General features: G+C 45.8%; 1 protein-coding gene across 1 annotated transcript; it reads left to right on the top strand.

Annotated features, from left to right (window-relative positions):
* On the top strand, positions 1 to 20727 carry RGP1 (RGP1 homolog, RAB6A GEF complex partner 1). Its single transcript, XM_060761105.2, has 8 exons — positions 1 to 398; positions 7657 to 7793; positions 7939 to 8022; positions 12587 to 12736; positions 12830 to 12991; positions 15939 to 16066; positions 16196 to 16373; positions 20048 to 20727. The coding sequence occupies exons 1-8, from the start codon at positions 283 to 285 to the stop codon at positions 20323 to 20325; spliced, it is 1233 nt and encodes a 410-aa protein (XP_060617088.2). The 5' UTR covers positions 1 to 282; the 3' UTR covers positions 20326 to 20727.
* Positions 20728 to 26213: the final 5486 nt, after the last annotated feature.

Here is a 26213-nt window from a genome sequence, read left to right as displayed (position 1 = left end):
GAGGGCATCCGAATGAAGAGTAGGCGGGGCGTGCGATAGAGACTGTCTTCCCGAGTGCCTCCGAAGGGTGGCTCCTCTAGAGGGAGGCCAGCGGAAAGAGCCGAAGGGGAGGAGTGGGCGGGGCATCCCTCTGGCGCTTCTTCCCGAGCGGATCCGAATTGAAGAAGTGGGCGGGGCGTGGCTGTGTCTCCTCCCCCGAGCGCCTCCGAAGTTCCCCGAAGGCTCCCGAAGTCTCCCGAAGGCCTAACTCGGCGGAGGCAGCGTCGGAAGTGCTGTCCGGCGATGATCGAGGTGTCTGCGTGGCTGGTGCGGGGCGCGGTGTTCCTGGCCGGGGAGGCGCTGGAGTGCCTGGTCACCCTCCGCAACCCGCTCCCGCCCGACGCCACCTCCGCCTCCAGGTAGGCCTTCTTGCCCGTTGTTGTGATTGAGGCCTGCCTGAGGAGAAGCAGGAGGGGGCGGGGCCTAAGGCTGGTATGCAAATCGATTGGCCACGCCCCTCCCCGCAGGCCACGCCCCCTTCGGCAGATGGCCACCCAGTCCCAATACTATTAATGATTATGATGATAATAATAATAATAATGGAATTGGGAGGGACCTCTAAAGGCCATCTAGTCCAACCCCGCAGGAAAAGCACAGTCAAAGCACCCCTCACAGATGGCCATCTAGCCTCAAAAGTATTAATGATAATAATAATAATAATAATAATGTGGGAAAGGAACTCTAAAGGTCATCTAGTCCAACCCACCTTTTGCCATGCAGGAAAAGCACCATCAAAGCACCCCTGACAGATGGCCACCCAGCCCAAATACTGTTAATGAATAAGGACAGTATATAGATGATAACAACACCAACATTGCAAGGGACCTCTAAAGACCATCAAAACCAACCCACCTTTTGCCATACAGGAAAAGCACCATCAAAGCACCCCCGACAGATGCCCGCCTAGCCCCAATATTGTTAATGAATAAGAACAGTACCATGATGATGGTAATATAATAATAATAATGATTTATATAAATGATAACAACAACATTGGAAGGGACCTCTAAAGGTCATCTAGTCCAACCACCTTTTGCCATGCAGGAAAAGCGCCATCAAAGCACCCCTGACAGATGGCCGCCCAGCCCCAATATTATTAATCAATTAGAACAGTACCATGATGGTAATATAATAATTATTATTATTATTTATATAAATGATAACAACAACATTGGAAGGGATCTCTAAAGACCATCAAAACCAACCCACCTTTTGCCATGCAGGAAAAGCACCATCAAAGCACCCCTGACAGATGGCCACCCAGCCCCAATAATATTGATGATGATGATGATGATGATGATGATAATGTGGGAAGGGACCTCTAAAGACCATCTAGTCCAACCACCTTTTGCCATGCAGGAAAAGCACCATCAAAGCACCCCTGACAGATGGCCGCCCAGCCCCAATAATATTAATGATGATGATGATGATGATGATGATGATAATAATGTGGGAAGGGACCTCTAAAGACCATCTAGTCCAACCACCTTTTGCCATGCAGGAAAAGCACCATCAAAGCACCCCCGACAGATGGCCACCCAGCCCCAATTCTATTAATGAATAAGAACAGTACCATGATGATGATGATGATTATCACAATAGTTGGTCGAGGCCACATGGGCCATCTAGGCCAACCCCCTTCTGCCAGACAGGAAAAGCATCCCCAACAGATGGCCATCCAGCCTCAATAATATTAATGACTAGCCGTCCCCTGCCATGCGTTGTTGTGGCCTAGTCTGTTTATATTTGTTTTCTCTGTGTACATACATATGCATATATGTGTGTGTATATATTTGTGTATATGAGTATTTGCGCATATATATGTGGTTTTGCGCTTGCGTTGTAATGTACTTTTAATATATTTTTTGGCTTTTTAAGTCCCTTCCTCTGTGTTTTTCAGTGTTTTTATGGGTGATGGTCATTTGTTGGCCTGAGAGGTGTCTTGTGTTCAAATTTGGTGTAAATTCATCCAGTGGTTTTTGAGTTATGTTAATCCCACAAACGAACATTACATTTACATTTATATAGATGATAACAGTAACAACAACAACAACAATAATGTTGCAAGGGATGTCGAAATGTTGCAAGGGATGTCTTTTGTCATACGGGAAAAGCACAATCAAAGCACCCCCGAAAGAGAGCCACACAGCTATGGAAGCTACTTCTCAGAGGGATGGATTACCCATGTTCTCCAGACCTTTGACCCTTTTAGCCGCCCTCTTCCTCTGGACCCCTTCCATCTTAGAGTCAACAATAGGAAGATAGAGATGGCCTTCTGATTTTGGAAGCTAAGCAGGGTCAGCCTTGGTTGGTATTGGGATGGGAGACTCTGAACAGATACTGGGGGAACGCACTGGCCTGAAAGCCTCCTCTGAGCGCGTCCCTTGCCTAGGAAGGCTCTTGTACGATGCCTAGGGCTACCCTCAGTGGACATTCCCAGCTGGACTCATGCAGGTCTGGCTGCCTAGTTGCGTCATGGAGCCCGTGGGTCCAGTTTGGCTGGATGGACATGCCCAACTAGCCCCCCCCCCCCAAATGACTTTGTTTTGCTGGTGTTTTTGGTCCAGTCTGTTGTTGCATTTTAATTGGTTCTTATTCCCTGCTTCCCAGTAAAGTGGCCTTCTGCAGCTGGCAAGTGGTCATCTTGTCAGCGCTGATTGTGTTTAAGTGCAGGCCAAGGTCTTGAGGCACTGCACCCAGTGTGCTGATCACCACTGGGACCCCCTTGACTGGCTTGTGCCAGAGTCTTTGCAGTTCGATCTTTAAATCCTCGTATCGTGTCAGGTTTTCCAGTTGTTTCTCTTCAATCCTGGGATTGCAACATCGACAATTATTATTATTATTATTATTATTATTATTATTATTACTACAAAGGCTGCATAGCCATTTTGTTGGAGGTACTTTGTGTTTTTCCTGCATGGGTTTCTGCTATTATTATTATTATTATTATTATTATTATTATTATTATTACTACAAAGGTTGCACGGCCATCTGTTGGGGGTACTTTGATTCTGTTTTTCCTGTATGGGTTTCTGCTTCTATTATTATTATTATTATTATTATTATTATTTTACTAACACAAAAAGACAGTATGTCACAGCAAAGGAGATAAATATGCTAGACTAGCCGTCCCCTGCCATGCGTTGCTGTGGCCCAGTCTGGTGATCTAGAAAATAAAGTAATGAGAAAGTGTTGGTTTCTAATATATATATTTTCTCTATGCTTGTGGGTAAACAGTTCATGGGGTTCAGAATGCTCTCTGTTTGTAGGTGAGCTGTAAATCCCAGTAACCTTGATGCCCAAATGTCAAGGTTTATTTCCCCTAAACTCTATCTGTGTTCATATTTAGGTATATTGAGTATTCGTGCCAAGTTTGGTCCAGATCCATCATTTTTTGAATCCACAGTGCTCTCTGGATGTAGGTGAACTACAACTCTCAAAGTCAAGGTCAATGACCACCAAACCGTTCTAGTGTTTTCTGTTGGTTATGGGAGTCCTGTGTGCCACATTGGGTTCGATTCCATCATTGGTGGAATTTAGAATCCTCTTTGATTGTAGGTGAACTATAAATCCCAACAACTACAACTCCCAAATGACAAAATCAATTTTTTTGAGTGATGGTCACTCCTTGGGTCAGTAGGTGTCTTGTGGGCAAATTTGGTGTCAATTCGCCCAGTTGTTTTTGAGTTAATCCCACAAAGGAACATTACATTTTTATTTATATAGATTGCGTATCACAAAATCACATGGCAGAAAAAAAAATGAGGTTGGACTGGATGGCCCTGGGGGTCTTCCACTGAAATACTATTAAGTTTACCTTAGTTGATATCATTCTCCATTTTGAATATTGTATTGTATTGTATTTATTTGCGCACTGTGTGAATTAGTTCAGCCAAACATTTTCCATCCATCTGCCACTGACCTGGCCCGTGCATGATCTATATGCACCTTCTATATAATATAACATATAAACATGTCTTGGGGTTCCATGAGAAACTTTTTGCTTCGAAAAGAGCTCCGTGTCTGAAAAAGTTTGCGAAGCCCTGCTCTATTGTCTTGTGGGCATGTTTAGCCTGAAGAAGAGAAGGCTGAGAGGAGATATGATAGCCATGTATAAATATGTGAGAGGAAGCCACAGGGAGGAGGGAGGAAACTTGTTTTCTGCTTCCCTGGAGACTAGGACGCAAGGGAACAATGGCTTCAAACTACAAGAGAGGAGATTCCACCTGAACATGAGGAAAAACCTCCTGACTGTGAGAGCCGTTCAGCAGTGGAACTCTCTGCCCCGGAGGGAGTGTGGTGGAGGCTCCTTCTTTGGAAGCTTTTAAGCAGAGGCTGGATGGCCATCTGTCAGGGGTGATTTGAATGCAATATTCCTGCTTCTTGGCAGGGGGTTGGACTGGATGGCCCATGAGGTCTCTTCCAACTCTTTGATTCTATGATTCTATGATTCTATTGCGATGGGGTCTTCACTCAAGCTACCTTTGCACATCTTAGAAAGCCTCTCTCGTGTTTATTTTTATTTTTTTTTTTTTGGAATCATTTTTATTAAAATTTTCATTGTCAATACATCGACTGGGTGTTAATCATCGATACATTTCTTGGATCTTAATGATAGAAATAAAAATAATAAAAAAAAAAGGGCTAGGGGAAGGGAAGTAGGAAGGGCTAGGGGTAAGGTTTGAGGGGGGCGGGTAAGGCACCTTTCTACAGAATGGGGATGGTAGAAGGGGGGTTGGAGGGGGGGTAGGGTGGTGGGTACCCTAATCTATCGGGAAAGGCGGCGGGGGAAGTTGGGGAAGGGTGTGCACGTGGTTGGGATGTGGGCCGTGGAGTGTGTTAGTATTTTATATTCCCTTTTATTTACTCATTGCGTCCCCATATTTGGTTAGTACTTGTGTTGTCTTCTAAGTTGTTCTCCAGTCTTTTACTTATTTTCTTCCTGTTCTGTACGTGTCTTTAATTATTCTCCAAATAGTTTCTGATGGGAGACCAGTCTGTTTTGTTTGTGCTTGCCGTTGATTTTGTTCTTAGGTGTTGTGTTAATACGTCCATGTTTCTTATTTCCATTAATTTTAATCTCCAATCTTCTAATTTAGGGATTTCTTCGTTCTTCCATTTACTTGCTAGTACTAATCTTGCCGCTGTAGCCATGTGAAATAGGAGTTTATCAGTGTTCTTATCAGTCTCGAAGTCCAAGATTCCTAATAGATAATATTCGGCCTTCTTTTCTATTTGTAGTTCCAATATGTTGGTTGTTGTTCGATGTACCTCCGCCCAAAATTTTTTAACCTTCTCACATGTCCACCAAAGGTGTAGGAAAGTGCCCCTCTTCTCCTTGCACTTCCAGCACCTTTCGTCTATTTTTTTATAATATTTGGCTAGTTTGTTTGGGGTTAGATACCATTGGAACATCATCTTTATCCAATTCTCTTTGAGGCTATAAGAATTAATCCATCTTAGTTTTACCTTCCATATTTTTTCCCATTCCCTTTTGTCTATAGTATGTCCCAGGGTATCTGTCCATTTTGTGATGTAGCTGTTGATGTTATTTTTATCTGATTTCCAACTCAGTAGAATTTTATACAATTTCGTAATTCCTTTTCTCTTTGTGACCATTATTCTCTCCCATTGCTTTTCGTTGTCATCGAAGCCCTCCTTCTTGTCTTTGTTAAATGCTTCTATTAATTGTCTATGCTGAAACCATGTGATTTCACCGTATGTTGATTTTATCTCTTCTAGCGTCTTGAGTATGTGGCCTTCCCTGTCTTTCTTTAATATGTCTTTGTATCTGGGCCAGTGTTCCCATCCTAGCTCCCTCCTTTGGGCTGCCTCTAGTGGGGAAATCCACATAGGGGTTCTTTGATGAAATTTGTTCTTATATTTTTCCCAGATTTTAATGAGTGATGACCTTACGAAGTGGTTGCCGAAATTTTTTTCGATTCTCCTCTTGTTGTACCATAGGTACGCGTGCCAACCACTACGTAGGTCATATCCTTCTAGCGTTAGGATTTTTTGGTTATTTATGTTGGCCCATTCCTTGACCCAGTTCAGTCCGCTAGCGTCATGGTATAATTGTAGGTCTGGTAGTCCCAGTCCGCCTTTTTCTTTATTTTCAATTATGCTTGCAAATTTGATTCTTGGTTTTTTCCCACACCATATAAATTTTGATAATTCTTTGTTCCAATTCTTAATTGTTTTAGTGTTTCTGATTATTGGAATGGCCTGAAAGAGGAAGAGGAGTTTCGGTAGTATCATCATCTTAATTGCTGATATTCTACCCAGCATGGAGAGGTTTTGATGTTTCCATTTTTCCATGTCGTTCTTTATATCTTTCCACTTTGTCTCGTAGTTGTTCTTAAGCAAGTTGGAATTCTTTGCTGTCATAGTTATACCGAGGTACTTGATTTTTTCTGCTACTTGGATCCCGCTCTTTTCTTCAAGTATTTTCTGTCTTTCTTTGGTGATATTTTTTGTTAACCATTTTGTTTTCTTCTTATTTATCTTTAATCCTGCCAACTTTCCGAATTCTTCGATTTTGTTAATCCATAATTCATGGTTTTCGATAGGGTCTTCGATAATACATATTAAATCGTCCGCAAATGCTCTAAGCTTATACGAGTGTTTCCTGATTCTTGTTCCTTTTAGACTGTTATCTTCTCTTATATTATTCAGTAGAACCTCTAAGGACATTATGAAGAGCAGCGGCGATAAAGGACACCCTTGTCGCGTTCCTTTTGAAATTTGAATGTTGTTTGTGGTATTCCCGTTTACGCTTATTTTTGCTTCTTGTGAGTTATAAATTGACTCTATTGAATTTATAAAATGGTACCCCATGTCTAATTCCTTTATGAGTTCTAAGAAGAAATCCCAGCTAATCCGATCAAAAGCCTTTTCGGCGTCCAATGCCAATAGTGCACATTCCTTGTCTATGTTTTTGTCGTAGTATTCAATAATATTAACTACTATTCTAATGTTGTCCTTTATTTGGCGGTGAGGCAGGAACCCTGCTTGTTCTTCTTGGATCCACTCCACGAGGAAACCCTTTAGCCTTTCGGCAATTATACTCGCGTAGATTTTGTAGTCCACGTTGAGCAGGGATATTGGGCGGAAATTTTTAACGTCTGTTTTTTCTGTTCCTTCTTTGTGAATCATGATGATTTTTGCTTGTCTCCATGTTTTTGGTATTTGTTTCGTTTCTAGTGCTTGGTTCATCAATCTTTTCATTTTGGGTACTAATTCTGTTTCAAACGTTTTATAGTACAGGGCCGTAAAGCCATCTGGTCCCGGGGTTTTAGAGACGTCCATCTTCTTTATTGCATTTTGAATTTCTTGAATTTCTCTCGTGTTTATTTATTGTGTCAGGGATAACCAGACAATTGTATTACATTTCTAACAGAACAAAACAAACAAACAAACAGACAAGACACAAAATTTACAAGCTTGGTAGTTGATTTGACCAGTCTCTGGCCACTTGGAGTGCCTCTGGTGTTGCCACAAGAAGGTCTTCCCTTGTGCATCATGTGGCAGGGCTCAGGTTGCATCTCTCGTGTTGACATCCATTGTCTCTCTGTCCTGATGCCTGGCTTGCCTTCCTTCTTCCCTCCCCATGGCTAGTGAAATGCTGGCCTGGGCCAGTGCGCAGATCCACTGCCAGCTCCACGCCAGCGAGAGCCGTGTGGCCATGCCACCTGCAGAGGACAGCCGCCACGACGTCCAGGCCGAGAACGAGACCGTCTTCGTCCCCAACAGAGGTGAGCCTCTCTCCCAACACATGCTCTCTTTGGGTTCATACAAGGGGTGAAGGAAGGGGGGCTTGGTGCCAGCCTCAGAGATGTGCCTCACTGTGGGGTCTCGCCCTGGCTCTGCGCCCATCCCTGGCCTTGCTTTTTTTTGCAGGGGAGCGTGGCAAGTGCATCCTCTCGACGCCCCCAAAGATCCTCTTCTGTGACCTGCGCCTGGATCCGGGAGAGTCCAAAACCTGTGAGCAGAGACCCCGACCCCTCTCCACCATCCCTTTCCCAATAGCAAATGGTCAGACATAACACACATAATTAATTAATGGCTCCTTTTAATGAATCATATTATATCTTGACACCACTCTGAAGGATCTTAATTGCTAATCCAACAACTGGACACTATTTTGATGGAATATGATTCTGGCACGGAGCGTTTATAAATGTATGAGGTAATGTGTATGTCATCTACTTCTACTTCATTGACTACTTCTACTTCTACTTCATCTACTTCTGCTTCATTGACTATTCTAAAGCCTTTGACTGTGTGGATCATAATAAATTGTGGCAAGTTCTTGGTGGGATGGGCATACCAAGCCCCCTTCCCTCTCTCCTGAGGAATCTGTACAAGGACCAAGTCGCAACAGTCAGAACTGACCACGGAACAACAGACTGGTTCCAGATTGGGAAAGGCGTCCGGCAAGGCTGCATACTCTCACCCAACCTTTTTAACTTGTATGCAGAACACATCATGCGATGTGCGGGGCTGGATGAATGCAAAGCTGGGGTGAAAATTGCTGGAAGAAACATTAACAACCTCAGATATGCAGATGACACCACTCTGATGGCCGAAAGCGAGGAGGAGCTGAGGAACCTTCTAATCAAGGTGAAAGAAGAAAGCGCAAAAGCCGGGTTGCAGCTAAACATCAAAAAAACCAAGATTATGGCAACAAGAATGATTGACAACTGGAAAATAGAGGGAGAAACCGTGGAGGCCGTGACAGATTTTGTATTTCTAGGTGCAAAGATTACTGCAGATGCAGACTGTGGCCAGGAAATCAGAAGACGCTTACTTCTTGGGAGGAGAGCAATGTCCAGTCTCGATAAAATAGTGAAGAGTAGAGACATCAGACTGGCAACCAAGATCCATTGCCTAGTCAAAGCCATGGTCTTCCCTGTAGTCACCTACGGATGTGAGAGCTGGACCTTAGGGAAGGCTGAGCGAAGGAAGATCGATGCTTTTGAGCTGTGGTGTTGGAGGAAAGTTCTGAGAGTGCCTTGGACTGCGAGAAGATCCAACCAGTCCATCCTCCAGGAAATAAAGCCCGACTGCTCACTGGAGGGAAAGATACTAGAGACAAAGCTGAAGTACTTTGGCCACATCATGAGGAGACAGGAAAGCCTAGAGAAGACAATTATGCTGGGGAAAGTGGAAGGCAAAAGGAAGAGGGGCCGACCAAGGGCAAGATGGATGGATGGCATCCTTGAAGTGACTGGACTGACCTTGAGGGAGCTGGGGGTGGTGACGGCCGACAGGGAGCTCTGGCGTAGGCTGGTCCATGAGGTCACGAAGAGTCGGAGACGACTGAACGAATGAACAATGTGTATGTACTTTGGTAGATTCGCTGCCACCACCTAAATTACTTTAGGATATTTGAAGATGATTTCCCTGAGGTCAACTTCTTCTTGCCCACCAGCTCCCCCTTAACTCCCAGCGTTGACTGTGATGCAGAGATGTTAAAACAGCTAGAAATGTTCTCACAGGAATGAATCACTACTGAGGCTTCTTTGCAAGTAGAAATAGAGAAAATGTTTATTTATAATATTGAACAAACAACTATCTTCTTTAATGAGGCACACAAGCTTGAATGGTTACTGAGGCACAATAATCTTGATGGTTATTTCAAACAAGTTCTTGGCTTAGATATGAGTAAAACTCCTCACTCTACAATAACACAGTAGCAGTGAGTTCCCCAGACTAACCTAACCAGGTTGTCCCTAGAGCAATTAGCTACACTCTAAGCAGAGTCCTCTACAAGCTAATCCACTGTAACCCAGAGAGCAATCCACTCGTGTAAAAACCCACACAAGCACCCAGGCAACTACTTTGATCTCCCTGGCCAATAATGCAGCCTTGCCTGTCACCAATGAGAGCAAAAATCTAAGCTCAAAAATCTACCTCTCTTCTCCTCTGTTCCCAAAATCACCCCTTCTTCTTCAAACCCTCAAATCAATCTCCCTTCTCTCTCTCAAGCTGACACTTTTCCCTCTCAGGGCTAAACTCCTCCCATCTGTCCTAACCAATCAAAAGGGAGCTTCAGCTCCACCCCTCTTCTCCTTTTACACTCCCAAGATGTCTGCTTCCTTTGCTGACACTCCCAAAATGGAGTCCTGCCTACTGATATTCCAGGCTTCTCTTTCGGCCTATGAGGTAAGAATCATTACACTCCTCTACCGCTGCAGAGGTTGGGGGGTGCCGTGAGTCTAAACCTGATCAGGTGGTGGTCGGTCTATGGCAACGGAGTGATAGACAATTCCTCAACACCGCCACTGTCCTCCCATCCCTGGTAGAAAACCAAGTCTAAAGTGTCTCCCGCACTGTGAGCAGGGCCAGATTCCATTTGGGACAGCTCCGTGGTTGCCATGGAAGACATGAAGTCCTGAGCCACTCCTAGTAAGGAGTCCACAGCAGACACTCTGCTGGATCACACGTCGGACACTTCCCAAGTGTCTAGGCCTGTGTGATGTATTGGCGAATAATGCATGCAGATCCTAGTAAGGTGGCCTTTTGCAGCTGGCAGATCGTAATTTTGTCAGCGCCAATTGTGTTTAAGTGCAAGCCAAGGTCTTGAGGCACTGCACCCAGTGTGCCCATCACTGCTGGGACCACCTTGACTGGCTTGGGTTAAAGTCTTTGCAGTTCGATCTTTAAATCCTCACATTGTGCCAGCTTTTCCAGTTGTTTCTCTGCAATCCTGCTGTCACCTGGGATTGTGACATCGACAATCCATACTTTGTTTTTTAACACGATCGTGAGATCAGGAGTGTTGTGCTCCTAAACTTTGTCTGTCTGAATCCGGAAGTCCCAGAGGAGTTTGGCGTGTTCATTCTCTGTAACTTTTTCCAACTTGTGATCCCACCAGTTCTTTGTCGCAGGCAGACGATGTTTGTGTCACAAGTTCCAATGACTCATCTGAACAACAGTGTTGTGCCTCTGCTTGGAGTCTGTCCACAATCTTCTTGCAGCAGCTGAGGATGCGATCTATTGTTTCATCTGCTTCCTTGCAGAGTCTACACTTGGGATCTGTCGTTGACTTTTCAATTCTGGCTTTGATGGCATTGGTTCAAATGGCTTGTTCTTGGGCTGCCTGAATCAGGCCTTCTGTTGTTGTTGTTATTATTATTATTATTATTATTATTATTATTATCTCACTTTCCTCTCCATATGGAGAGGAAATACATGTTTACATTTCTTTTTGCATGGGGGAATAGAGGGATTTAAACTTGCTCTTGAGCTCTGTTCCAAAATCTCGCTTGCTTGGCAGTTGCAGAGCAGAATAATGTGCTGTGGCCACAACCTGTGGAAGTATAGGATCTCTATTGTGAAACTGAACTGTAGCATGGCCTGTGATAGATAGATGTATGCGCTTCTGATAAAGTGGGAGAGAAAACACATAGGATGATGCTGACCTTCTGGGGGCTTCTTTGCCCTTGGAGCCAATGGTCAAGAAGTGGAAAGAAGTGACAAGTGGAGTGCTGCAGGGTTCCGTCCTGGGCCCGGTCCTGTTCAACATCTTTATTAATGACTTAGATGAAGGGCTAGAAGGCAGGATCATCAAGTTTGCAGACGACACCAAATTGGGAGGGATAGCCAATAGTCCAGAGGACAGGAGCAGGATTCAAAACGATCTTGACAGATTAGAGAGATGAATGGCCAAAACTAACAAAATGAAGTTCAACAGTGACAAATGCAAGATACTCCACTTTGGCAGAAAAAATGAAATGCAAAGATACAGAATGGGGGACAATGCCTGGCTCGAGAGCAGTACTTGTGAAAAAGATCTTGGAGTCCTCGTGGACAACAAGTTAAACATGAGCCAGGAATGTGATGTGGCGGCAAAAAAAGCCAATGGGATTTTGGCCTGCATCAATAGGAGCATAGTGTCTAGATCTAAGGAAGTAATGCTACCCCTCTATTCTGCTTTGGTTGGACCACATCTGGAATATTGTGTCCAATTCTGGGCACCACAATTCAAGAGAGATATTGACAAGCTGGAATGTGTCCAGAGGAGGGCGACTAAAATGATCAAGGGTCTGGAGAACAAGCCCTATGAGGAGCGGCTTAGGGAACTGGGCATGTTTAGCCTGAAGAAGAGAAGGCTGAGAGGAGATATGATAGCCATGTATAAATATGTGAGAGGAAGCCACAGGGAGGAGGGAGCAAGCTTGTTTTCTGCTTCCTTGGAGACTAGGACGCGGAACAATGGCTTCAAACTACAAGAGAGGAGATTCCATCTGAACATTAGGAAGAACTTCCTGACTGTGAGAGCCGTTCAGCAGTGGAACTCTCTGCCCCGGAGTGTGGTGGAGGCTCCTTCTTTGGAAGCTTTTAAGCAGAGGCTGGATGGCCATTTGTCAGGGGTGATTTGAATGCAATATTCCTGCTTCTTGGCAGAATGGGGTTGGACTGGATGGCCCATGAGGTCTCTTCCAACTCTTTGATTCTATGATTCTATGATTCTATGATTCTAAGAGGCCGATTGCGAGTGACCTCTGACTCTGTCTGTTCTGGCCCTCCTCTTTCCCTCCAGACTCCTATTGTGAGACACTTCCCGTGGACGGCCCCCCCTCCTTCCGCGGCCAGGCGGTCAAGTACGTCTACAAGCTGACCATCGGCTGCCAGCGGGTCAACTCCCCCATCAAGCTCCTGCGGGTGCCCTTCCGGGTGCTGGTGCTGCACGGTGCGGAGGGCGGGAGGGGCAAGGTTGGGTAGAGGAAGAACTAGGCCAATGGAAGGACTTCTAACAACCCCCTCTCTCTCTCTTCCGCCAAAGGGCTCAAGGACTACCACTTCCCCCAGGAGGCCGATGCCGTGGCCACCGTGGCCCCCTCCAACCCGTTCCTGGAGGAGGAGGAAGGGCCCGCCAAGAAGGACTCCCGCCTCGCAGACCTGGCCACCGAGCTGCTGATGGCCGCCACCTCCCGGCGCAGCCTCCGTAAGTCATGCGCTTCTCTCCCATCTCTGAGATTATGTTGAGGCTCGGAGCTGTGCAAAAGCCCTAGTACAGGCCTGAGCCAGCTTTAGCCCTCCCTCCAACTGGCTGAAGTCGTAAACACCTGGAGGGAAGGCCGAAGTTGGCCCAGGCCTGCACTAGCGCCTCTGTTTCAATCAGACATTAGAAGCGAGGAGATCAAATGCAATAGGTTTGTTTTGACAGGAGCAAAACTATTGGGTGTGCAACAGGAAAATAGTGCCACGAGGCTGAGACTCAACTCCTTTTTTCTGACATGTCGGAGGATGAGGGGTTTGGTGGGTTTCAAAGTGATGAGTCTGTCAGTGCTAGGAGAGAATTGCAGGCAGTTGAGGCCGATATTTTGCATTCCTGTGATTGTTCAAGTGAAACACCGGGTCTTCAACTGATCAGGAGTTTTCCCGGGAAACAAGATTAGGTTTGAGAACGGAGGGAGTGAAGAATAGACTAATTAGACGTTCTGAGGGAATCCATGAGAAGGCCTTGAAGCCCAGGTGTATTTGGCAGGATCTCATGGTTACTTGGCCAGGCTTAAATTTATTTATGTATTTATTTCAGGCATTTCTACCCCGCCCTTCTCACCCCCTGGGGGGGACTCAGGGCGGCTTATATCCGGCACAATTCGATGCCAACAATTACAATAAAAATGCAATAACAATAAACACAATAATTAAAACATACAATTAATACAATATCAACTAAAAACCGCTCTATAGCCCGCGTTCATCGAGTTCTAAAAACCGTCAATCCATTTAGCATTACCACAGTCCTTTCCAACTCTAGTCATCATTACCTTGTTAGTCTGCCAGATTACCTGAATGCCTGGTCCCATATCCATGTCTTCAGCTTCCTTCTGAAGGAGAGGTGGGATGTTGACGTCCTGATTTCCTCAGGGAGTGAATTCCACAGGCGAGGGGCCACCACTGAGAAGGCCCTGTCCCTCGTCTGCACCAGCCTCACTTGTGATAAAGGTGGGGCCGAGAGCAGGGCCTCCCCAGAAGATCTTAAACTCCATGGTGAGACATAGAAGGAGATACGTTCGGACAGGTACGCTGGGCCGGCACCGTATTAAGTGGCATTGTGGCTTCTCTGTGTAGCCTGACATGGTGGTCGTTGGAGTGGTCCAGTATTTCTGTGTTCTCCAATAATCTGCTGTGTCCAGGTTGGTTCCTCAGGTACTCTGCTATGACTGACTTCTCTGGTTGAAGGAGTCTGCCGTGCCTTTCATGTTCCTTGATTCGTGGTTGGGCAATTCCGCTGCATTTGGTGGTCCCTCTGTAGACTTCTTGTCCAAAGCTACATGGTATATGGAAGACCCCTGCCAAGGTGAGGGGATCCCTCTTGTCCTTTGCTGAACGGAGCATTTGTTGGAATGAATATCTTGTTGGGTCTGGAGATAGTTTGCAGGTTGTGCAAATGTTTCTTGCTTTGGACTATAAAAGGTACTGACTGAGCTCTGACTCTGATTTTGTGGCACACAGTTTGAGAAGTTGCCCTCAGTTTGTTCTGGTCAGAATAATAAAGTTGTAGTTGCACCGGGATTGTGGCGCATCTGGCTGAGTGTCAGCTGCATTAAGATCACTCTGACCAAAAAGGTCATGAGTTTGAAGCCAGCCTGGGTTGGAGTGGATTTCCAACCAATTGTGTGTAGCTTGTTGTTGACCTTTGCAACCCGAAAGACAGTTGCATCTGTCAAGTAGGAAAATTAGGTTTATTTATTTATCGTGTCATCAGCAACCATTGTATTACAATTCTAACACAGCAAAACAAACACAGAGATTAAAAAGAAAAAAAAAGAAAGAAAAAAAACCACACAGATTTTGTAAATTTGGTATTTGGTTAAATGTCCTTTGACCAGTATCTGGCCACTTGGAGTGCCTCTGGGGTTGCCGCAAGAAGGTCCTCCATCGTGCATGTGGCAGGGCTCAGGGTGCATTGCAGCAGGTGGTCAGTGGTTTGTTCTTCTCCGCACTCGCATGCCGAGGATTCCACTTTGTGGCCCCATTTCTTGAGGTTGGCTCTGCATCTCGTGGGGCCAGAGCGCAGTCTGTTCAGCGCCTTCCAAGTTGCCCAGTCTTCTGTGTGCCCAGGGGGGAGTCTCTCATCTGGTATCACCCATGAATTGAGGTGCTGGGTTTGGGCCTGCCACTTTTGGACTCTCGCTTGCTGGGGTGTTCCAGCGAGTGTCTCTGTAGATCTAAGAAAACTATGTCTTGATTTAAGTTAGGTACCACCTTAAAGTGTGGGGAGGCTAAATTAACTGATTTATGAGGCCATAAAGAAGACTCCAGCAAAAGCATTCCAGCGGGGAAGCATGCGGGGAATGCGGAAGTGCTTCATCAGTGTTGCAGATGGACGATGAAAGCGACAGCTCCCCTGGCAGCCAGAAAAAAGTTAAATAGCCTCTGTGTATGTCTGTATATGTTGTATGTCAAAATTGGCATTGAATGTTTTCTATGTATGTGTACATTTTAATCCGCCCTGCGGGGTGAGAAGGGCGGAATATAAATGCTGTAAATAAATAAATAAATAAATCTCCCGTTTCCAGTATATCACATTTGGAAGGGAAAGATACTGGGGACTCGCCGAGCCCCAACAACATCCCCCCTTTGTCCCCGATGGCTCTCTCTATCTATATACCATATATTCCAGCATATAAGACAACTGGGCGTATAAGACGACCCCCAACTTTTCCAGTTAAAATACAGAGTTTGGGATATATTCGCCGTATAAGACTACCCCTCTTCCAACACACACCAAATAAAAATTTTCTGCCTGTAGGAAGTGTTACCTTGCCCAGACTGTTTCATGTCTGGAATTCCTCTGTTTCCTGAGAGCCACAGCAACGCGTGGCTGGGTACAGCTAGTATGTCTATATGACATACTAGCTGTGCCCTCCCTCTTTCTGCAGATCTGTACAACATCAGCAACTCCCGGGGCAAAGTGGGCACCTTCTGCATCTTCAAGACGGTCTACAAGATCGGGGAGGACGTGGTGGGGACCTTCAACTTCTCCGAGGGGGACGTCCCCTGCCTGCAGGTGAGGGGGGGGGTCACTGAGAGGAAGGGAGAGCTGCAGGGGGAGGGGCGCTGCTGGGACCTAGCTCACCCTTCCATCTTGTTGCCCCGCCCTTTCCTTCCCCCCCCCCCGCCCCCTCCCCAAACGCAGTACCTGGTGAGCCTGCAGACGGAGGAGCGCGTGCAGGAAGGCTTCCGTCGCCAGAGGGCCCCCCCGGCCTCCTTCAGCACCCACGCCCGGCACCAGGAGGCCTGCCTCCACACCGCCAGGACCAGCTTCAGCCTCCCCATCCCGCTCAGCTCCGCTCCGGGCTTCACCACCAACATCGGTGAGTGGGACCCCCTATGCGGGACCTCCTATGTGGGCAGGGGGCTGTGGGAGGACGGCTTACGGCAGGTTTTGGGGCTTAAAACATCTTGATTTAAACCATGCTCTCAAAAGACAAAATAAAGTACAGTGTTCCCCACTGTTTCGCGGTTCGCTTTACGTGGACTCGCTGTTTCGCGGGTTTAAAAAAAATGAATTTATGGGGGCTGAGTTTGGGAAAGAGGAGGAGGAGGAGGAGGAGGAGAGGAGGCCGCCACCGAGAACAAGAAAGCCTCCTTCCTGCTCCAGTAGCTCCTTGGACAGGCAGGGAGGAACGGAAGGAGCGTTCTTGCCCGGCTGAGGCCTGTCGTCATCAGAAAAGGCCAGGCCCGGCCCTCAGGAAGGGAAAGAGTGCGCCTGCAACTGGGAAATGACAACTCCCATGATCTCTCCCTCCCTCTTCCTCTACCTGCCAGCCTGTCATGGTGCCCAGAGAGGAGAATCAGCTGGTCCCCAAAGAGCTGGCTTTAAAACTGGCTTCTCTGGCTTGAGCCGAGGCCAGGAAATTCCTTCCTTCTCTGGTTTAAAACTGACTTCTCTGGCTTTAAAACTGGCTTCTTTGGCTTGAGCCGAGGCCAGGAAATTCCTTCCTTCTCTGGCTTTAAAACTTGCTTCTTTGGCTTGAGCTGAGACCAGGAAATTCCTTCCTTCTCTGGTTGAAAACTGGCTTCTCTGGCTTGAACCGAGGCCAGGAAATGCCTTCCTTTTCTGGTTTAAAATTGGCTTCTCTGGCTTTAAAACTGGCTTCTTTTGCTTGAGCTGAGACCAGGAAATTCCTTCCTTCTCTGGTTTAAAACTGGCTTCTCTGGCTTTAAAACTGGCTTCTTTGGCTTGAGCTGAGACCAGGAAATTCCTTCCTTCTCTGGTTTAAAACTGGCTTCTTTGGCTTGAACCGAGGCCAGGAAATTCCTTCCTTCTCTGGTTTAAAACTGGCTTCTCTGGTTTTAAAACTGGCTTCTTTGGCTTGAGCTGAGACCAGGAAATTCCTTCCTTCTCTGGTTTAAAACTGGCTTCTCTGGCTTGAACCGAGGCCAGGAAATTCCTTCCTTCTCTGGTTTAAAACTGGCTTCTCTGGTTTAAAACTGGCTTCTTTGGCTTGAGCTGAGACCAGGAAATTCCTTCCTTCTCTGGTTTAAAACTGGCTTCTCTGGCTTTAAAACTGGCTTCTTTGGCTTGAGCTGAGTCCAGGAAATTCCTTCCTTCTCTGGTTTAAAACTGGCTTCTTTGGCTTGAACCGAGGCCAGGAAATTCCTTCCTTCTCTGGTTTAAAACTGGCTTCTCTGGTTTTAAAACTGGCTTCTTTGGCTTGAGCTGAGACCAGGAAATTCCTTCCTTCTCTGGTTGAAAACTGGCTTCTCTGGCTTGAACCGAGGCCAGGAAATTCTTTCCTTCTCTGGTTTAAAACTGACTTCTCTGGCTTTAAAACTGGCTTCTCTGGCCTGAGCTGAGGCCAGGAAATTCTTTCCTTCTCTGGTTTAAAACTGGCTTGTCTGGCTTGTGCCGAGGCCAGGGACCAGAGGCGGGGGAAAGCAAATGGAGGAAATTCCTTCCTCCTCTGGTTTAAAACTGGCTTCTCTGGCTTTAAAACTGGCTTCTCTGGCTTGAGCCAAGTCCAGGAAATTCCTTCTTTCTCTAGTTTAAAAATGGCTTCTCTGGCTTTAAAACTGGCTTCTCTGGCTTGAGCCGAGGCCAGGAAATTCCTTCCTCTTCTGGTTTAAAACTAGCTTCTCTGGTTTGAACCCAGGTCAGGAAATTCTTTCCTTTTCTGCTTTAAAACTGACTTCTCTGGCTTTAAAACTGGCTACTCCGGCTTGAGCCAAGGACAGGAAATTCCTTCCTTTTCTGCTTTAAAACTGGCTTCTCTGGCTTTAAAACTGGCTTCTCTGGCTTGAGCCGAGGCCAGGAAATTCCTTCCTCTTCTGGTTTAAAACTAGCTTCTCTGGTTTGAACCCAGGTCAGGAAATTCTTTCCTTTTCTGCTTTAAAACTGACTTCTCTGGCTTTAAAACTGGCTACTCCGGCTTGAGCCAAGGCCAGGAAATTCCTTCCTTTTCTGCTTTAAAACTGGCTTCTCTGGCTTTAAAACTGGCTTCTCCGGCTTGAGCCAAGGCCAGGAAATTCCTTTTTTCTCTGGTTTAAAACTGACTTCTCTGCCTTTAAAACCAGCTTCTCTGGCTTGAGACAAAGCCAGGAAATTCCTTCCTTCTCTGGTTTAAAACTGGCTTCTCTGGCTTGAGTCAAGGCCAGGAAATTTCTTCTTTTTCTGGTTTAAAACTGGCTTCTCTGGCTTTAAAACTGGCTTCTCTGGCTTGAGCCGAGGCCAGGAAATTCCTTCCTTCTCTGGTTTAAAACTGGCTTCACTAGCTTGAGCCAAGGCCAGGGACCAGAAGCGGGGAAAAGCAAATGGAGGAAGGATTTCCTCCTCTGGTTTAAAAATGACTTCTCTGGCTTTAATACTGGCTTTTATGGCTTGAGCCAAGGACAGGAAATTCTTTCCTTCTCTGGTTTAAAACTGGCTTCCCTGGCTTGAGCCGAGGCCAGGGACCAGAAGCGGGGAAAAGCAAATGGAGGAGATTCCTTCCTTCTCTGGTTTAAATCTGACATCTCTGGCTTTAATACTGGCTTCTCTGGCTTGAGCCAAGGCCAGGAAATTCCTTCCTTCTCTGGCTTTAATACTGGCTTCCCTGGCTTGAGCCAAGGCCAGGAGATTCCTTCCTTCTCTGGCTTTAATACTGGCTTCTCTGGTTTGAGCCAAGGCCAGGAAACTCCTTCCTTCTCTGGTTTAAAACTGGCTTCCCTGGCTTTAATACTGGCTTCTCTGGCTTGAGCCGAGGCCAGGAAATTCCTTCCTCCTCTGGTTTAAAACTGGCTTCTCTGGCTTTAAAACTGGCTTCTCTGGCTTGAGCCAAGGCCAGGAAATTCCTTCCTTCTCTGGTTTAAAACTGGCTTCTCTGGCTTTAAAACTGGCTTCTTTGGCTTGAGCCGAGGCCAGGAAATTCCTTCCTTCTCTGGTTTAAAACTGGCTTCTCTGGCTTTAATACTGGCTTCTCTGGCTTGAGCCGAGGCCAGGAAATTCCTTCCTTCTCTGGCTTTAATACTGGCTTCTCTGGCTTGAGCCGAGGCTAGGAAATTCCTTCCTTCTCTGGCTTTAATACTGGCTTCTCTGGCTTGAGCCGAGGCCAGGAAATTCCTTCCTTCTCTGGCTTTAATACTGGCTTCTCTGGCTTGAGCCAAGGCCAGGAAATTCCTTCCTTCTCTGGCTTTAATACTGGCTTCTCTGGCTTGAGCCGAGGCCAGGAAATTCCTTCCTCCTCTGGTTTAAAACTGGCTTCTCTGGCTTTAAAACTGGCTTCTCTGGCTTGAGCTGAGGCCAGGGACCAGAAGCGAGGAAAAGCTGAATAATTTCCGACTCACTTTATGAGTCGTAACAAAAACGACAAAAGAACTTCGGAAGGGCAAAGGTACTTCTGGTTTTCTTAAAATCGCTTCGAAAAGGTATTTTTTCCGACTTTATTCTGAATTACGAAGATTCTGACGTTCCCTAACCATGCCCACTTTTAAGATATGGTGACTGGACTCTGGTGTGGTGTTTCCGTGCTCGAGGGCCACACTTCCTTTCTCCTTTCTTCCCTCGCAGTGTCCCTCAAGTGGAGGCTGCACTTTGAGTTTGTGACGTCCCGAGAGGCTTCGTCGTCGTCGTCGTTGGCGGGAGGAGAGTCTCCCCCCACCGGGACCCCCGAGGGCCCCTCCTCGCCCCCTTCTTCCTTGTCCCGCGAAGCCTCCCTCTGGACCGGGGAGGAGCAGGTGGAGGTGGACACGCTCAGCTGGGACCTGCCCATCAAGGTGCTGCCCACCAACCCGCTCCTGGCCTCCTACATCTCCCAGCTGCCCAGCTCCAGCTCACTCGCCCTCTGAGACCGAGGTGGGCGAGAAAGACGAAGAACTCTGCGTGTGTGCATGTGTGTGTGTGGACCACCCGCCCCACTCACAGTGGTCATTCATTCCGGTGTGGTTTGAGACCCTTCTGGACTAAAGCGTCCCCCCTCCCCAAGATGTGGAGTCATTGGAATGCACAGTGGGGAGGGGTCTCCTCTCTGGAGCGCAAAGACTTTCTCCCATGGAGAAGAGGGCCCCATTTTCTGGCCAAGGGGCCCCATTGTGTCCTGCCGTGACCTCGCAGCCTCCGTAATCATCTCCCCATTGAGTGGGCAGCTGCTCTGTTGCTCAAGACCCCCCAAACCAGAGTGTGGGGGTCTCTTGTTTTCTGCTCTGCCTTCCTGTTTGTGCTTTTTATCAATAAAGGAATGATGCTCCCGATGGGTTCCTCCCCATGAAGGGTCTTTGGGCCAGAAGGAAATAATAATAATAATAATAATAATAATAATAATAATAATAATCGTCGTCATCATCTTATTATTATAGTAAAGGTGGTCCCAGTGGTGATTGGCACACTGGGTACAGTGCCTAAAGACCTTGGCTTGCACTTAAAAACCATTGACATTGACAAAATCAGTCTTTGGGTTGGAAGGAAATAATAATAATAATAATAATAATAATAATAATAATAATAATCGTCGTCATCATCTTATTATTATAGTAAAGGTGGTCCCAGTGGTGATTGGCACACTGGGTACAGTGCCTAAAGACCTTGGCTTGCACTTATAAACCATTGACATTGACAAAATCAGTCTTTGGGTTGGAAGGAAATAATAATAATAATAATAGTAATAATAATAATCGTCATCATCATCATCTTATTATAGTAAAGGTGGTCCCAGTGGTGATTGGCACACTGGGGACAGTGCCTAAAGACCTTGGCTTGCACTTATAAACCATTGACATTGACAAAATCAGTCTTTGGGTTGGAAGGAAATAATAATAATAATGATAATAATAATAATAATAATAATAATAATAATCGTCGTCATCATCTTATTATTATAGTAAAGGTGGTCCCAGTGGTGATTGGCACACTGGGGACAGTGCCTAAAGACCTTGGCTTGCACTTATAAACCATTGACATTGACAAAATCAGTCTTTGGGTTGGAAGGAAATAATAATAATAATGATAATAATAATAATAATAATAATAATGATAATAATCGCCATCATCATCTTATTATTATAGTAAAGGTGGTCCCAGTGGTGATTGGCACACTGGGTACAGTGCCTAAAGACCTTGGCTTGCACTTAAAAACAATTGACATTGACAAAATCAGTCTTTGGGTTGGAAGGAAATAATAATAATAATAATCGTCATCATCATCTTATTATAGTAAAGGTGGTCCCAGTGGTGATTGGCACACTGGGTGCAGTGCCTAAAGACCTTGGCTTGCACTTAAAAACAATTGACATTGACAAAATCAGCACCTGTCAGCTGCATGCTCCTGGTGGGCAAAGGGTCTTTGGGTCGGAAGGAAATCATCATCATCATCATCTTATTATTATTATTGTTATTATTATTATTATTATTGTAAAGGTGGTCCCAGGGGTGATTGGCGCACTGGGTGCAGTGCTTCAAGACCTTGGCCTGCACTTAAAAACAATCAGCGCTGACAAAATCACCACCTGCCAGCTGCAAAAGGCCACCCTACTCGGATCTGCACACATTATTCGACGACACATGGCACGATCCTAAACACTTGGGAAGTGTCCAATGTGTGATCTAATACAACAGCAAGTAGAGTGGCCTTGTTTGCTGTGGACTCATCTTGTTGTATATCAAATAATAATATGTAATAATAATAATAATGCTTACACGATTTAAAGATTTAAAGATGGAACTGCAAACACTGGCACAAGCCAGTAAAGATAGCCCCACTGGTGATCGGTACACTTGGTGCAGTGCCTCAAGACCTTGGCCTGCACTTAAAAACAATCAGCGCTGACAAAATCACCATCTGCCAGCTGCAGAAGGCCACCCTATTCAGATCTGCACACATCACACGGTCCTAGACACTTGGGAATGGTCCGATGGTTGATCCAATACAACAGCCAGCAGAGTGAACGTGTTTGCTGTGGACTCACCTTGTTGTGCTTCAGATGATGATGATGATCATAGAATCATAGAATCAAAGAGTTGGAAGAGACCTCCTGGGCCATCATCCAGTCCAACCCCATTCTGCCAAGAAGCAGGAATATTGCATTCAAATCACCCCTGACAGATGGCCATCCAGCCTCTGCTTAAAAGCTTCCAAAGAAGGAGCCTCCACCACACTCCGGGGCAGAGAGTTCCACTGCTGAACGGCTCTCACAGTCAGGAAGTTCTTCCTCGTGTTCAGGTGGAATCTCCTCTCTTGTAGTTTGAAGCCATTGTTCCATTGTGTCCTAGTCTCCAAGGAAGCAGAAAACAAGCTTGCTCCCTCCTCCCTGTGGCTTCCTCTCACATATTTATTTATACATGGCTATCATATCTCCTCTCAGCCTTCTCTTCTTCAGGCTAAACATGCCCAGCTCCTTAAGCCGCTCCTCATAGGGCTTGTTCTCCAGACCCTTGATCATTTTAGTCGCCCTCCTCTGAACAGCTTGTCAATGTCTCATAGATGATGATGATTATACAATAAGATGATTTAAGGATTGAACTGCAAACACTGGTGCAAGTCAGTCAAGGTGGTCCCAGTGGTGATGGGCACACTGGGTGCAGTGCCTCAAGACCTTGGCCTGCACTTAAACACAATCGGCACTCACAAAATTACTATCTGTCAGTTGCAAAAAGCCACCTTACTGGGGTTTGCACACATTACTTGTCGATACATCACACAGTCCTAGACACTTGGGAAGGGTCCGACGTGTGATCCAATACAACAGCCGGCAGAGTGACCTTGTTTGATGTGGACACATCTTGTTGTGTATCAAATAATAACATCTATATAAATAAAAATGTAATGATCGTTTGTGGGATTAACATAACTCAAAAACCACTGGATGAATTGACACTAAATTTGGACACAAGACACCTAACAACCCAATGTATGCCCTTCATTCAAAAACATTTTGTCATTTGGGAGTTGTAGTTGCTGGGATTTGTAGTTCACCTACAATCACAGAGCATTCTGAACTCCACCAGGAATGGAATTGGCACACAGGGCTCCCTTGACCAACAGAAAATACTGGAAGGGTTTGGTGGGCATTGACCTTGAGTTTTGGAGTTGTAGTTCACCTACATCCAGAGAGCACTGTGGACTCAAACAATGACGGATCTGGACCAAACTCGGCATAAATACACCATATGCCCATATGTAAACACTGGTGGAGTTTGGGGAAAATAGAATCTTGACATTTGGGAGTTGTAGTTGCTGGGATTTATAGTTCACCTACAATCACAAAGCATTCTGAGCCCCACCAACGATAGAATTGGGCCAAACCTCCCACACAGAACCCCCATGTGGGCCACAGCAACGCGTGGCAGGGGATGGCTAGTAATAATAATAATACAGTAATAATAATGTTTACATGATACGAGGATTTAAAGATTGAACTGCTAACACTGGCGCAAGTCAGTAAAGGTGGTCCCAGTGTTGATCGGCACACTGAGTGCAGTGCCTAAAGACCTTGGCCTGTACTTAAAAACAATCGGCTTACCATGTGTCAGCTGCAAAAAACCACCCTACTCGAATCTGCACGCATTATTCACCCGTACATCACACAGTCCTAGACACTTGGGAAGGGTCCAATGTGTGATACAATACAACAGCCAGCAGAGTAGTCTTGTTTGTTGTTTACTCATCTTGTTGTGTTTCAAACAATAAGAAACTTTATTTATATTCCGCCTCATCTCCCAAAGGGACTCGGGGCAGCTCGTAACATAAATAATACAATACAATACATAGAGTAGAATAAGCAATTCAAGAGAGCAGGCCGCTTTCCCCCCTCAGCTGCTTTCCCATGAAGTTTGCAAAGTTCGTTGCTCTTCTCCGAACTCAAGAACGGGAGGGCGACTAAAATGATCAAGGGTCTGGAGAACAAGCCCTATGAGGAGCGGCTTAAGGAACTGGGCATGTTTAGCCTGAAGAAGAGAAGGCTGAGAGGAGACATGATAGCCATGTATAAATATGTGAGAGGAAGCCACAGGGAGGAGGAGGGAGCAAGATTGTTTTCTGCTTCCCTGGAGACTAGGACGCAATGGAGGAATGGCTTCAAACTACAAGAGAGGAGATTCCATCTGAACATGAGGAAGAACTTCCTGACTGTGAGAACCGTTCAGCAGTGGAACTCTCTGCCCCGGAGTGTGGTGGAGGCTCCTTCTTTGGAAGCTTTTAAGCAGAGGCTGGATGGCCATCTGTCAGGGGTGATTTGAATGCAATATTCCTGCTTCTTGGCAGAATGGGGGTGGACTGGATGGCCCAGGAGGTCTCTTCCAACTCTATGATTCTATGATTCTAATGTTGGAGGACAGGAAAAGAGATTGAAAGCCAACCTCAAAAACTGAGATAGACACCAAGAACTAGGAAGACCTGGCTCTTGAGCGCTCTAGCTGGAGGTCAGCTGTGACCAGCAGTGCTGTAGAATTTGAAGAGGCACGAATGGAGGGCAAAAGAGGGAAACGTGCCAAGAGGAAGGTGTGTCAAGCCAACCTTCCAACTGGAAACCGATGCCCTCACTGCGGGAGAACATGCGGGTCAAGAATAGGGTTCCATAGTCAGTGAGGGCATCTGCATAGAGGTAGCCTGACCAGTATTGCCTGGGGGCGTCCTTTGTTTTGGAATCTATAAGAAGCATGTGAACAATTTCAACAGAAAGGAAGAAACCGTACAAATGAACAAACTCTGGATACTAGTATTTTTTATTAAATAATTTTTATTGAGAGAAGATGGCTGGAAAAAGATTATTAAATTAAAAATTAAAGATAGGAAAATCAGAGAACACATCGAAAGTGTGAGAACAATATAATTTTAGAAAAGTAGGAAAAAAGAGGAATAATATCTAACCTAAAACAAACAATACTAAAGGAAAGAAAGAAAAAATACAATTAAAAATTAAAATTAAAAAGTTTGTTGATTGGTTACTAATATTAAACAACACCAGAACCAGACAGTAAATAAAGAACACCACTCAGAAACAGGAGAACGCCAGGCAGCAAACAATCAACCTCCCAGAGGATGCCTCCAGGCAACAGAAGTCAGGCTACCTCTATGCAAATAGCCTCACGGATTGCAAAGTTTCATAACTACTCATAGAATCAGAATTGGAAGAGACCTCCTAGGAAACAATCAACCTCCCAGAGGATGCCTCCAGGCAACAGGAGTCAGGCTACCTCTATGCAAATAGCCTCACGGATTGCAAAATTTCATGGCTACTCAGAATGCTAGAGTTGGAAGAGACCTGGTGGGCCATCCAGTCCAACCCCATTCTGCCAAGAAGCAGGAATATTGCATTCAAAGCACCCCCGACAGATGGCCAGACAGCCTTTATTTAAAAGTTTCCAAAGAAGGAGCCTCTACCACATACCGAGGCAGAGAGTTCCACTGCTGAACAGCACTCACAGTCAGGAAGTGCTTCCTAATGTTCAGAATACTCAATACTATTCAAGTTTGCTAACTGCAACATTCACACTTGCTTCAAACAGGCAAAGGTTATTTCTCCCACCCTGGAAATTATTCCACAGGTATATGCATATGCGTGTATGTGTGTATGTGTGTGTGTATATATATACACACACACTCCACTTGCCTCATTTCCTACAGAGCTCTGAAGATGCGAGGAAGAACTTCCTGACTGTGAGAGCTGTTCAGCAGTGGAACTCTCTGCCCTGGAGTGTGGTGGAGGCTCCTTCTTTGGAAGCTGGATGGCCATCTGTCAGGGGT

The sequence above is a fragment of the Anolis sagrei genome, chromosome 2 (genome assembly GCF_037176765.1).
Source record: "Anolis sagrei isolate rAnoSag1 chromosome 2, rAnoSag1.mat, whole genome shotgun sequence".
In the NCBI taxonomy this organism is placed as follows: Eukaryota; Metazoa; Chordata; class Lepidosauria; order Squamata; family Dactyloidae; genus Anolis; species Anolis sagrei.
Note: the sequence above shows the minus strand (reverse complement) of the source record. Positions and strands in the feature narration are given on the sequence as shown.